The sequence below is a fragment of the Perca flavescens genome, chromosome 18, assembly GCF_004354835.1.
Source record: "Perca flavescens isolate YP-PL-M2 chromosome 18, PFLA_1.0, whole genome shotgun sequence".
Lineage (NCBI taxonomy): Eukaryota > Metazoa > Chordata > Actinopteri > Perciformes > Percidae > Perca > Perca flavescens.
Genome location: NC_041348.1, coordinates 19,483,112 through 19,496,899, shown reverse-complemented (window position 1 = coordinate 19,496,899; position 13,788 = coordinate 19,483,112). Strand labels below are relative to the sequence as shown.

Genomic DNA, 13,788 nt, shown 5'->3' with positions numbered 1-13,788 from the left:
GTTCAGGGGCTTCAGAATGACCTGGAGGCGGAGCAGGTGAAGGTCAACTCTCTAACACACATGGTGGTCGTGGTAGATGAAAACAGCGGTGAGAGTGCCACCGCTGCCCTGGAGGAGCAACTACAAGTGAGTTGTCAAATGTCTTTGGGACTTTGTCAGTTCAAGGAGGAGAGTCTCCAGTACATTATGTCTGCCTTTTAATGCCAATTCATGAATAATAACATGGTACATTCTACAACATTGTTGCCCTACTGCTACCTTATGTATATGTATGTGTTAATACATAAATTATTCTAAATATTGTAGATTTTTTATTTTTACTTTCAGTTTTTAGAACTTTATCTACAAATGCTGGCAGTGTGAACATATATTCTATATAGATTGTGAGGCTGTAAAAAGTGTCTCTATGAGCCATGCCTTCTGTAAAACAGATCTGTACCAGGAAGCTGTTTTTGAGTTTAGGTATTTCTGCACATAGAGGTCCAAATTATGTTTTCAAATGTTTCCTCTCCCTTACACTGTGTTTCTGAGAACCCCTTTGTTTGTATTAACCTTTGTGTTTATCCTGCATTCAAGTCTTTGGGTGAGCGCTGGGCAGCTGTGTGTCGCTGGACAGAGGAGAGGTGGCACAAGCTGCAGGACATTTTCATGGTGTGGCAACAGCTTCTATCGGACCAGGTATGACATGCAGCATGCTCTCCCTCTTACACATACATGCACATGCACACTGTCTTCTTTTCCTCCTAAGTAAATAATCAAGCATAATGGACCATGTCAACACTCTCATGTCCACATTGAGCTATATTGAGATGCAGAGACAACCCCACATTGTCATTTATATCTTTAAAACTGCTCAGTTTTTAAGGCCATGAAGGAGCGTTCAGTCCTTCACTTTATGAAGTTAACTCGTGTCAGTTTTAACAGAAGCTCTTACATCAAACCTTTGTTTCTTCATCCTGCAATTGTCATTTAACCCTAAACACACTGTTGTGTTTGAAATGTGTCTGGTTTTGAATTTAGGTATTGGTCAGAGTGCTGAAATTTGGAATTCAAAACATTTTACACTGGTTAACTAGGTTCACACCAAGACTGTTTGTAATGTTTGCTACGTACTTTAAGTTCATGTTATTTTCCCACCTATTCTGTAGAGTTTGTTTAGAGCATGGTTGGCAGAAAAAGAAGAGGCCTTAAGTGAAGTACAGACTGTCAACTTTAAGGACCCAAGTGAAATGAATACCAATGTGCGCCAATTAGCAGTAAGTAGTCTGCCAAGTCTTTGTAGTTTCCATGCTGCTGCAGCAGATTCTTTAACAACTAATTAAGCCTTCATTTGTTAACTTTATGAAGTGTCCATTGATAGTGTAGCCTTTGATTAATTTTGGCATTCAATCCTGTAGATTTTAAAGGAAGACATGGAAAAGAAGAGGAGGACTCTCGACCAGCTGTCTGATGCAGGACAGGATGTGATATCGCTCCTGCGGAGCCCTGAGGCGGGAGCCAAGATTGACACAGACACAGAGGAGCTGGCACATAGATGGGACAACCTGGTGCAGAAGTTGGAGGACTGCTCCTTCCAGGTGTGTGTGTGTGTGTGTGTGTGTGTGTGTGTGTGTGTGTGTGTGTGTGTGTGTGTGTGTGTGTGTGTGTGTGTGTGTGTGTGTGTGTGTGTGTGTGTGTGTGTGTGTGTGTGTGTGTGTGTGTGTGTGTGTGTGTGTGTGTGTGTGTGTGTGTGTGTGTGTGTGTGTCTGTGTCTGTGTGTGTGTGTTACCTTTATTCACTTGTAACTTTATTCAGAATGGGTTTTGTCTTCCTGCTTGCTGTTCTTAACAAATGTCAAAGTAAGAAGCACACCTGAGCTAATAGAGATACATGGTTACCAACTGTGGCAATTCAAAGTTTATTTCTATTTTATTCAAAATAGTCAGTTTTAAGTGAAGTGACGCAAATAATAAATGACCAAAATCATTGTTTTCGATGTCAAATTTTAACTTAACCGGACCATCATGCTGTTAAAAAGTGCAAAATTTAATTTCTGACTAAAATCACTGCTGAACATTGTTATGAAGTTAATACAATATGTTTCAAATCGAAATGTCAATGTGTATGAATTTGTTTTTCCCTAACAAGGCTAGTAGGGTACAAATGAGAAATATTTGTATCTTTTAGTTTTTAAACTTGTTTGGTTGTGACTTGGTGAGTGTGGTAGATTTCTGTCCCATTCTCACTGATGCGCTATCTCACTGCTAAGGTAATGGAAGCTGTGACGGATGCTGGGATGACTCAGGTGGAAGAGCAGGTCGTCGTGGATACAGTTGCTGTAGCTTCGGCTGCTTCGATCGCTGACCAGGAGTTGACCCCACCTGCTCCCCCTAAGAAACGACTGGTGGAGACAGATGCAGAAGTCAGACGATTGTAAGAACTGGGACACACACACAGACTATACCTCCTTTGCCAGAAACACACACACACACACACACACACACCAATGCACACATTGTGTTCTGTGTTCTGCAGGTTTGAAAATAAGCTTTCTGACCTCCTGAGCTGGATTACAACTTGGAAGAAGTCCGCTCAGGCGCTGGCCTCCACACACCCTGACACTACACCTGACACACCAGACCTGCAGGAGAAACTTATGGTAAACCGGCAGATGATACGGCTTAAAAACAAACCATTTCAACTTAAAGTTAGAGCACATGTTTTGAAATCCCACCGTAATATGTGTTAATCAATCACTGCAGGGTTTGGAGTTGGACCTCAGTTCAAAGGAGGCCACAGTTAGTCAAGTGATCCAGGAGGGACGGGTCTTGATGGACCAGCTGGAGAGAGGTATGAAGGAAAGAGGAGGTTGCTCACTGACGCTGAAATGGTACATTACTACGTAAACACAGTGAACCAAACTATTATTTTACACAAATCTATCTGAGTTTAGTCAAACAGTTTCTTTGAAAGTGTTCTAACATAGTGGCTGATATTTATTGTTTCTCAGAGGTTCACGACTAGTGGCTCTAACAGAAATCTTCCATTTCCCTGTTACACTGTGTTTGTCTCATAAGATTTTACTATTTTTCCACAGCTGCTTGGTATTTTCTGGGTATTTACAAGCCTACATTTTTCATTGGTGTGTGTGTGTGTGTGTGTGTGTGTGTGTGTGTGTGTGTGTGTGTGTGTGTGTGTGTGTGTGTGTGTGTGTGTGTGTGTGTGTGTGTGTGTGTGTGTGTGTGTGTGTGTGTGTGTGTGTGTGTGTGTGTGTGTGTGTGTGTGTGTGTGTGTGTTGACAGAGTACTAAAAATCAGCCTGCAGGGTTACTGATTTCATATAACCGCTCAATGAAATGAAGAGGCACTCAGGGTTTTTATGTGTTTTACACTAGAGGCATTGAGGGGTAGTGGAGCAACACTGCTAAGTTGGAGTAGATTTGTTAAACAACAACTTTCCACTAAACTTAACTTATTTTATCACCTTATCACCTCATATCTGCTGTTCTCTCATCCTTACCGTCTGTTTTCCAATTGTTCATCCACTAGTGTTTTTACTGTCATTAGGGTCTCTTACTCACACCAAAACTCACAACACAGGCTGTGACACATTCAGACTAAATTAAGTAAACATCCATTGAAAGTATACTTAATTATTTATTAATTACATTTGAAGTGAGCCTTTATATCTGTTGGTTTCTGTCTCTATCTTAAGAGGGCGTGTGTGTGGACTCAGTGAAGGCAGACATAGATCTGATCCAAACCGAGTGGGATGCGTGTGCCAGGGAGCTGCAGGCAGCCCGTGAGCGGGTTCACACCCAAAGCCGGGTCAGAGCGGTGTCTGCAGAGCTGGCAGACCTGGACCAAGCCTTTGAGAAACAGGACCGGTGGCTGGACTCAACCTCGGCTCTAGAAACGTGTGACAAGGCCGAGCTCAGAAGCCTGAGTGGGGGATGTCAGGTAACAGTCATTGTCTCCGTCCATGTTCACCCTGATCTCCTTTGTGTGACTTTAATCCTTCGCTGGTTTCCCTCATTTTTACAGAAAAAAATGATGAATTCTTTAAGGTGACACTGATTATGCTTAATGGCACAAAATAGATCAAATACAAGGAAAATGGATGGCTGAAACATACACTTTACAATTTTTTTTTAAAGATTCTTTTTGGGGCTTTTCTGCCTTTATTTGACAGGACAGCTAGGTGAGAAAGGGGAGAAAGAGGGGGAAGACATGCAGGAAATTGTCGCAGGTCGGAATTCGAACCCTGGATCTCTGCATCCAGGCATAAGCCTCTCGGTATATGTGCGCCTGCTCTACCCACTGACCCAACCCGGCAACATTCTGCATCATTATTAAACGAGTCAATGTAATGTTCAAGAAATCCACTAATCATAGGCTTATTTATTAAGTCAAGGAACTCTACTTACCTAGTTTATAAAATGTCCCTCACTGATGTACAGAGACAGCAACTGAGTTATCCACTTGCAAAATAATGAACTTTTGTCTTTCTCTTGTGTTTTTACAGTCCCGACTTGTTCAGCTCACTGCCTTAAGCCCGCGATTGGAGCAGCTTTCCGCGGAGACTGGGTCACTTGGAGCCATGCCCTCTCTGAAAGACAACATGGTGGTGGTATCGGCACATCACGCCTCCACACTGCAGCGGCTACAGAGCAGAGAGCAAGAGGTCAACAAAGGTACCTTTGCTGAACTATATAAAAATGATTTGTCAAATCAGCGCAAAGGAAACCGGTTCCATAACAGCAGGTTCCTCAGTATTAACAGTACCATATGCTTTTCAAGGGACCTGATAGCCTTGAGGCATCCTCCAATTTCAGAGAGCTGCAGTACAGGAGATTTAAGCCTTCCTTAAAACAAAGACCCATTTCTCTCTCCTTACTCTTGGCTCAATACTTTCAGGTTTATGGGGAGACTGAAATAGTGATAGCTAAGATCAGCAAAGCTCAATCCCGCCGGGGTTGTGTAAATTTGACATCAGCTTTTATATGAATCCTTGGCCAGCCACAAGTAATGGATCATGCCCTTATATGGCCTCCAAAAGCTCACAGATGCGTGAGTGTATACGTGAGCGATTGAGTGTAAGATCATCTCCCTGTGCCAGCTCCGTCTCTACCTGAGGACGTGACTTGGACCTGGAGCGGTCCTGAAAATCAGTCACCGTTTTATCTCAGGAATTTACATGCACTCCTATTGGCCAAAGATGAGTCTGTAAAGGGAGACTTGAATGCTCCTCTCCGTTCCTGACCGTGTGTGTGTGTTTGTTGTGTGTGTCTCATTCTGTGCCTCTTGGGCTTTATGACTGTGAGGATTTGAATGAAAGCCAAAAAAAAACATTTTGTTTCTGCTTGAGGGAAGTTTGCCTCGCGCCGGGGCCTCTCTTTATTTCTCTCCTCCCCTCTCCAAGTTACGCTCCATCACTGCTCTTTGTGTATATAAACATACCCAGATTATGTAAGCATTAAATCACCTGGTAATTAAAACGCGGACAGAGAAGGAGAGGGGAAGAGAGACAGTCGAGGAGAAGAGAAGAGCAGGAACATAAAGAAATTTAACAATCCAATATAAATGAGGTTGACGTTGTCACAAATAGGCACTACTTAACTTTTGTTACTTATGTAACTACCTTCGCAACTTAGCCGTGATTTTATAGTGGAATTTTTTTTAAATTCATCTGGCATGATTGACATGTATGAGTTGGTTAAAAGAGCACAGCTAAACTTACTTTGAGAAACTGACTGTCAAACATCTGGCATCCTCTTGCAGCCTGGAGAACACACTAATCCCAAACCTGCACACTGCCCCCTTGTGGTTTAAAACTTAAGTCCCTGATGCAAAGGTGTTGATACCTTAACTTAATATACATTTTTTTTCTCCCCCATTATTCACACATCTCCCCCTCCTCCTTGTCATATTCCAGCTTTGGCCAGTCTTGAGGCCAACCAGATGGCGTCGAGCCAGGTGGAGGGTCTAGAGGGCAGGCTGGCCACTCTGAGAGAAGGAATAGTGGACATCCCTACAGCTCAGGGAGCAGTAGAGCGGGCACAAGTGAGTAGTGCATCATCCTGATAAATGAAGTCATGGCTCTGTGTGAAAACCATAGTCCAAATCTATACACACCACCTGACAGACAGATGAAACCAAAAACATGAACTCCTAGGTGGAGCTTACCACGCAAAGTATGATCACAATGCTTTATTAATTAATGTTTGACATTATTAGAATAATCTTATTTCATTCATTTTAGGTTGTCTCTAGGATACAAGTGTTACTATTACTACTATTACTCTTATTTTTCAAAGACTTGTATTCAACTGTCACAGAATCACTTTCTGTTTTTCTTATTAGCAGTTATATTTATGCTTTTATAATCCACATTGTTGTTTAATGCTGATCTTGTCTTTTATGTTAGTCTGGTTGGCCAAGACCCCCCTGAAAGATTTTTAATCCTATAATTAATAGAGATTAAAATAAACAACATTAAGTGAAAACCACAGACACGACTGCATACTCATGTGATGGACTAAACAAATGCATATTAGTTAATTTGAATGGTTGTTGTTGTGGTTAATCTGGAGACTTTGTGTGTATAACACATGTGCCCCCTGACAGCTAAAAGGATTTCATTGTTTGTGTCTGTCTATGTGCTTGTACGTATATCAGAGTGAGTGTTAACCTCTGTCTGCTGTCAATTTTTTTCTCTCCAGCACACAATAGGCTTCTTTATCAGCTTCACTTCTTTCTGCACTGTATCAGACCTCTGTGTAGGAGAAAAAGGGTGTGTGTGTGTGTGTTTGTGTGTGTGTGTGTGTGTGTGTGTGTGTGTGTGTGTGTGTGTGTGTGTGTGTGTGTGTGTGTGTGTGTGTGTGTGTGTGTGTGTGTGTGTGTGTGTGTGTGTGTGTGTGTGTATTTTGGTATGTAGCTTTAGGATATATGCGTTATTGTGTTACTTGTGTGTAGCTGTGCGTGTTTCTCTCCTCCTCCCTTCTTCGGTGGAATGTGGTTCAGTTCGAGCCCTTGTTATCGTGGCAGATAGGGCATGGTGCCGGGGAAAGGGGTGGGGACTTGGCACATTCTGGGCAGCGTGCCCATGCATGCTGCGTGGAGCTCCTAACAGCTCATTGTGGGGCCACTCAGTTCACTATACACTAATGTGAATTGCTTATGAAATGATCAATTAATCCTAAACATGCGGTAGCAATTTAATCACCACCTGTGTTCAAGAAAGTTATGATTATGATTGTTGTATTACTGTATCATATAGAGATTTTGACCACCATTAGTACTATGTAGCAATGTTTTTAGTGGAAAGCTAACATTTTTGAAAGCTTCAATATGGCTTGGTGCATAATAACTCAGAAGTGCCAAACATGGATGCTCCATGTCTGCCGAAGTCCGTTGTTCAAGTTAATGAATCCCAAATGTGGTGGTATAGCGTTATATTGTCAATGCAAGGAGTTTTTTTTGAACCCTAACACTACATCTCTGCAGTCAAACAATCTTCTTGAGTCGTCAAGTGACTTAAACGCTCATAAAGTCATAAACATTGGAATCTTTCTCATCTCAACCATCCTACTCGTATGACATGAAAGCTGCATATATTCTTTAATAGTGAAGCCTCAGTCAATCGAAGAGATTAAGGACCTCTTATCTTCTTCTCAGCAAGGGGATGACATGCATGGCAAATCCCTCCACAGACAATAAGAGTTTCCATGGTTGGCTGCCCATTACACACAGCTTGGACGTGTCATTTTAAGCCTGAACTCTTGTTCACCTCAGGGCCTGTGTCTGGAGATTGAGCAAACACAGCAAGCCTCCGATTCTGCAGAACTACAAAGATGGAGTCAGCTCTCCTCCAGGGCCCGTGAGGAGCTGGGCACACTGCAGTGCATCCTGGGTAGCATGAAGGACAATCAGGTAGAATAGCTAAAAATTATTGTTATAGAAAGCCTACAAGTGTTTTTGTCTTTACTTGAATGGTTTGGATACATTGGTTTAATGCTGTTGCTAGGTGCGTTTGGTGGAAGTGGAACGTTGGTTGGACGTGGTTCAGGAACTGTTGTCTCGTGATGCCATGGGGTTGGGCGACAAAGACAGTCTACAGGAAGAGCTCAACCAGTGCAAGGTTAGAGGGCAATGCCAAACATGAAAACATTGGTTGTTGTTTTTTCCCAACACATTGTAATGTTAAAGACACCACGACTTTATCACTTAAAAGTTACTTTTACTGTTGTTTATGTGAAGACTGCAGTCATTTGACAATATAGATTTTGACCTGATTTGATTACTGAGTTGAATTTTAATATTTGAAAAGTATTATTCTTTACCTGTCTTTGTCTTTCTGCTAACAAGGAGTATGTGAATGAGATGGAGTCTGTGGAAGGTTCATTGAAGCAGATGGGAGAGAATGTGAGTGCTGTAAAGGCGACTGCAGTCCCAGGACTAGCCAAGTGGGGGCAGGATGAGTTGGACAAGTGCCAGAGCAAATGGGACACGCTTAGCAAACAGGTGAGGAACTTTTCTCATTTTTGCATTTTGTGCTGTTATGTCCTGCAAATCATGTACCGAATACATTTGGTTTCTTGTTTTGTGTGTATGTATGCCTGTTTTCATTCACATAATTACAGTGACATTTTAGTCCCTAGCAAGCAGATAAGACATCTTCTGTTGTACAGAGTCTCGTAGGGTCTTGTTTCACTTACAAACCTGACGTCATATGCTTCCCTCCAGCTGCTGAGACATCAGGAGCGTGTGGCAGAGAGTCGGGAGAGGCAGGTGAATCTGAGGAAGGACTTGGCGGAGATGCAGGAATGGATGACCCAGGTCGATGAGGAGTTTCTCATGAGGGACTTTGAATACAAGAGTCCTGAGGAGCTGGAAGCGTCGCTGGAGGAGATGAAGGTGGGAGGGGAGGCGTGCATGTGACCTAATGGGAACACCTAAAATGAAACATTTGGGAACCATTGGGAAATATGGCGATTCTCTGATAAACGCAGTGATTTTGACTGTGCTTTATTAGAGCGTGTGGGTCTAAATGTCTTCCTCTGGTACTGTCGTCATTGTCCGCTTACCTCTCTCACAGAGGGCTAAAGAGGATGTGCTACAGAAGGAGGTGAAGGTGAAGATCCTGAAAGACAGCATCAACATGCTGGTGTTCAGAACATCGCCCCCTGGTGGAGGCAATGCACAGGAGCTGACCTCCGAGCTAGAGGGGGTTCTATCCAACTACCACAAGCTCTGTGACCGCTTCAAGAGCAAGTGTCACACTCTTGAGGTAATGTGTGTGGGTCCTTCTGTGTTGGTATGTTTGTGACAGTGTAGAAGAAGTGTACTGGCCTCGGTTAAAAATGATGGCCACCTATGCTTTTATTGTTGCAGAAATATACTTGCACCACAGCTTCGCAGTTTATCATTTTAATGATGGAATAAAAAATATGTTATGCTTGAATGGCCCAATTTGTCCAACTTGCAGCTCCCATGGTTCAGTATTGGAATGACATGTTGGTTTATGAGATGTGTCATTTTTTTGCGGTCCCTTTTGTTAATTTTAATGAAGAACAAGAGAACCTTAAAGGGCGCTGGTGATTCTGGTTTTCAGAGCTAATCTGTTAGTGTAAAGTCGTAGTTTGGGGCCCTGTTTTTTTATTATCATCGCCAAGACTCTGCAGGGTAAAGGTCACACGTGTCACTGAGTTGTGCTTATGTTCATGTATACTCTTTGCCTCAAGTCCATTAGTCACCATCCTATCTTTGTGGTTAGGATTTTGCTGTTTAATTTATTTATAGTGTGGTTTCTTTTGTAAAAATGCCTCACAGTAAAGTGTTTTTTCATATTGTCCTTTAAGATTGTGAGTGAGGGCATATTTACTACAGCTGTCACTTTGTGGTAACATCATTTGTGCTTCTCTGGTTGTGCACAACTGTTTGCAACTTTAACTGTTTCTGACTGAGGGTTTATGTGTCTGTACTGTGTAGGAGGTTTGGTCCTGTTGGATGGAGTTACTTCAGTACCTGGATATGGAGCAGACTTGGCTTAACACTCTGGGGGAGAAGGTCCAAGCTACTGACAACTTACCAGAGAGCCCTGAGGCCGTCAGTGAAGCTCTGGAGGTACAAATGCAGAGACACACACACACACACACACACATTCTCTTACTCCTCACTATTTGGCTCACCCCACATGTGAATCAAACATATGACAAGAGATCCTCTGGTAACACACAATTATTTCAGTTGCAAAATTTCACATATTATATAGAAATACATAGAAATTGCCACTATATTTGAACTACTGGATTACTTTTGGAAAAAACATTTATATTTCATAGCTTGTGGAAAGTGAAATAATCTTTGTTTTTGAGGAAAGGACTACTACTACTACTACTACTTCTACTTCATAAAAATATAACTAATGAATTATATAGTTAGACTATCCAATCATCTTTGAATATGTTTAGAATTGTATTTTTTTTCTATATTCCTCTACCTACATTATATTTGGGAATTTACCTAGCTTCGATAAAATCACCTCATCAAGCAACATGCTTTCAAAAGGCATTATTCATATCAGTATCATCAGTATATTTCATAAACCAAACAAGCCATTACATATTCTAACTCTTTGACAGAGCTGTGCGCTTTGAGAGGTGGTTAAGACTAGAAAAGCACAATATAAATGTAGTTAATTAACCATCTGTAAAACTGAATTTCTCCACAATTAATCCTGCAAAAGCATCACTTTAAATCTTGTGTTTACCATAAATGTGCTCAGAAGTTTCTTGGAAATGAGTAATTAAGCATGAATAAGCATAAAAAATGACTAATCGACTAAAGAAATCTTAGTCGACTAAGACCAAAACGACCGATTAGTCGACTAATCGACTAAGAGGTGGCGGCCCTAGTTAATATCCTCATTGTCTTTGACTTTGTCTTCTAAATATCTTCTGCCTTGTTTTGCTCCGTTGCTATATCTGTAGAATCGCCTGCGGCATGACTGTCAAACTCACTTTAATCACAGTGCTGCTTCTGTAACATCGCATAGTGATGAAGGAAATTGAAGACCCTTGAAGACATTGTTTCCCCTTCTCCTCTTTGTCCTCATGTTTTTTTGGATTTTTTCACTCTTGCCACCCAGTCTTGCGCTTTTTCTCTCTCCCTCTCCATTCTTCTTAACCTCCCTCTCTCACTTCTCACCCTTTGCATTCCTCCCAGTTTCCTAATCAGACTCACCCCTCTGGAGGGGGGCTGTCGCTCTCTCTCTCTCTCTCTGTCCATTACCTCCGGGAAGGATAAGCACATTTAATTACCCTACATAAACAATGACTGTTGGATCCAAACAAGTGCCGTCACTCGACAAGCTTCTCTCCCACTTGTCTCTCATTTCTCGTTTAGTTATCATTGTTTTTTTCGGTTTGCCTCCATCTGACACACCCAACGTTGCAATTTCTGCATCTGCACTCCATCTGTTTGCTCAGCTATTTGGTTCTTTCGCAGTCTTTCACACACATACACACACATTCACTTTTCACTAACACACTGGATTTCTTTTTTCTCTTTGGTGTTCTTCGTTCCTCAAGGGTTTGGTTTCTAGCTTTAGTCAATCTTTTCTTTTTTCTACTTTCTGTGGCAAATCTTTGGAAGTGGTTTAACTTTCTTGATTTTTGTTGTGGCTTTATCAAAGGACTGTTTTTTTTTTTTTCACTTCCTCGCGCTCATTTCTTTTCCTCCCCTCTTTCCTTGATTTTTCTGATTCTTTGCTTATAACTTTACCCTTTTCTCCATCTCCCCATTCACCACCAGTCTTTGGAGTGTGCGCTTCGCCACCCCGGGGACAACCGGACGCAAATCAGAGAGCTGGGTCAGACGCTGATAGACGGGGGCATACTGGACGAGCTTATTAGCGAAAAACTAGAGGCCTTCAATTCTCATTACGAGCAACTCAACCACCAGGTCAGGACCTTGGCTTTGTCTGTAAGCAAATGTGGGATGCACGAATGTGTGTTTTATACTGTCGAAAAAGGCATCCATTATGTGTTGAGTTTGGATTTCTTTTTGAGTAAATTCAGATGTGTGCATTTTCTTCAACTGTAGGAATTTGTATTTTATTATGTCCTTTGCAAATATGCAAAACATAAAACATTATAGTGTATACACAGAACATTGTCACCAGTTATTGTATTGAAATTTATATTGATATCAAACACATTTATTTTTTATCATATTGATATTAAAATGGATAACACAGATATTTTCACTATATCAGCCCAGCATTTATTTTGTTATGCACTTAGTACACAGTTATATTTATAAGCATCTTTAAGCATTTGGTGTACTCTTTGCATTATCACATCAAGTCAAATACGACAGGAAAAAAAATTTTTTCCTGTTCCCCCCCCCCCCATCTAGGCGGTGAACCGGCAGATCAGCCTTGAGCAGCAGCTGCAGACTCTGAAGGAGAACGAACAGGGGCTCCATACACTGCAGGAGTCTCTGAGTCAGCTGGACCACAAACTCACCTCCTACCTCACTGACCGTATCGACGCCTTCCAGCTCCCACAGGAGGCACAGGTACAGTACACATGTGCGCAACACACACTTTCACACACAGAGGAGTTGCTAGACAAGACGCGACACTTAGGTGAAGCACCCAAACTTGATGGATCCTACTTCATGCAGTATCATCTAACTTGTCTGAAGGCTTTCCCTTCACCTAGAGGCCCACGGAAATGAATATATAGTAATGATAGTATCAATATAATCTACACATGAAGACACATCATGTTGTCCACAGATGTTTTGATGAACAAAATATAGCATCAGTAGGTGCAAGAGGGCCTGTCCGTATGAGTGCACATATTTATGGTGCATGTGTTCATTTTCACTTTTCCTTCAGACCATCGGGACAGAGATCGCAGCTCACGAGGTGACAGTGGAGGAGATGAGGAAGAGGAACGTGGCCAACTTGCCTCCTCCCAGCCCTGATGGCAAAGCTGCTCGAGGTGGGACCATGCTGGACCAGCTACAGGTAACACTGACTCCTGCTGGAGAACATCACAAACTGCAAGAAGTCATGTCAGAATAGTTTCTCCTCCTGCCACCATCACTACATATTCATACTACAAATACTTTCACCTTGAAAACAGTGTAAAAAATATAACAAATCATGGCACCATGATAAGAGAAGTGTGTGTGCTGTCTGTGTTGTGACATAGATGTATGACTTTATTAACCTCTGCCTTTACCCAATGCAGAGGAAACTGAGGGAGATCTCCACAAAGTACCAGCTGTTCCAGAAGCCAGCTAACTTTGAGCAGCGCATGTTGGACTGTAAGAGAGTCCTGGATGGTGCCAAGGCTGAGCTGCATATTCTGGATATTAGGGACTTGGACCCGGAAAAAATCCAGTCCCACCTCGGTGGTTGCATGGTGAGAGCTACAACTTTCTTGACCTTTCTATTGCGCAAACACAGATGGTGTATTTGTTGCTGATTGTGTGAACTGTTCTGTGTGCACATTAAAGGATTTAAGAACACACAAACAAAAAATATCTGCCAGCCTACTGTAGCTACCTATTTATGCAGACACAAAAAGTCTATCTCACTCATAGGCTCTTTTTCCTTTTTCTCTTATAGAAACTATACAAGTTGCTGAGTGAGGTGAAGCTGGAGGTGGAGACGGTGATAAAAACTGGTCGGCAGATTGTGCAGAAACAGCAGACGGAGAACCCCAAGGCCATGGACGAACAGCTTACTGCTCTCAAACTGCTCTACAATGACCTGGGGGCACAGGTAACTTAG

The 13,788-nt window shown here is 42.1% G+C and overlaps 1 protein-coding gene across 9 annotated transcripts in view; it reads left to right on the top strand.

Moving 5' to 3' along the window:
• utrn (utrophin) overlaps positions 1-13,788 on the top strand; it is a 181,355-nt gene that overhangs the window by 35,936 nt on the left and 131,631 nt on the right. For 8 of the 9 annotated variants that reach the window (XM_028605476.1, XM_028605468.1, XM_028605469.1 and 5 more), the window contains 21 exons: positions 7-126; positions 577-678; positions 1,149-1,256; positions 1,398-1,577; positions 2,249-2,412; positions 2,515-2,638; positions 2,742-2,829; positions 3,694-3,938; positions 4,504-4,672; positions 5,914-6,041; positions 7,773-7,910; positions 8,005-8,118; positions 8,346-8,501; positions 8,724-8,894; positions 9,076-9,267; positions 9,969-10,103; positions 11,793-11,942; positions 12,399-12,560; positions 12,886-13,017; positions 13,244-13,417; positions 13,624-13,779. In XM_028605476.1, coding sequence (XP_028461277.1) covers positions 7-126; positions 577-678; positions 1,149-1,256; positions 1,398-1,577; positions 2,249-2,412; positions 2,515-2,638; positions 2,742-2,829; positions 3,694-3,938; positions 4,504-4,672; positions 5,914-6,041; positions 7,773-7,910; positions 8,005-8,118; positions 8,346-8,501; positions 8,724-8,894; positions 9,076-9,267; positions 9,969-10,103; positions 11,793-11,942; positions 12,399-12,560; positions 12,886-13,017; positions 13,244-13,417; positions 13,624-13,779 — 3,108 coding nt within the window. Of the gene's footprint in view, positions 1-6; positions 127-576; positions 679-1,148; positions 1,257-1,397; positions 1,578-2,248; positions 2,413-2,514; positions 2,639-2,741; positions 2,830-3,693; positions 3,939-4,204; positions 4,275-4,503; positions 4,673-5,913; positions 6,042-7,772; positions 7,911-8,004; positions 8,119-8,345; positions 8,502-8,723; positions 8,895-9,075; positions 9,268-9,968; positions 10,104-11,792; positions 11,943-12,398; positions 12,561-12,885; positions 13,018-13,243; positions 13,418-13,623; positions 13,780-13,788 lie in introns of those variants that run through there. The other variant, XM_028605477.1, reaches the window with a different exon arrangement.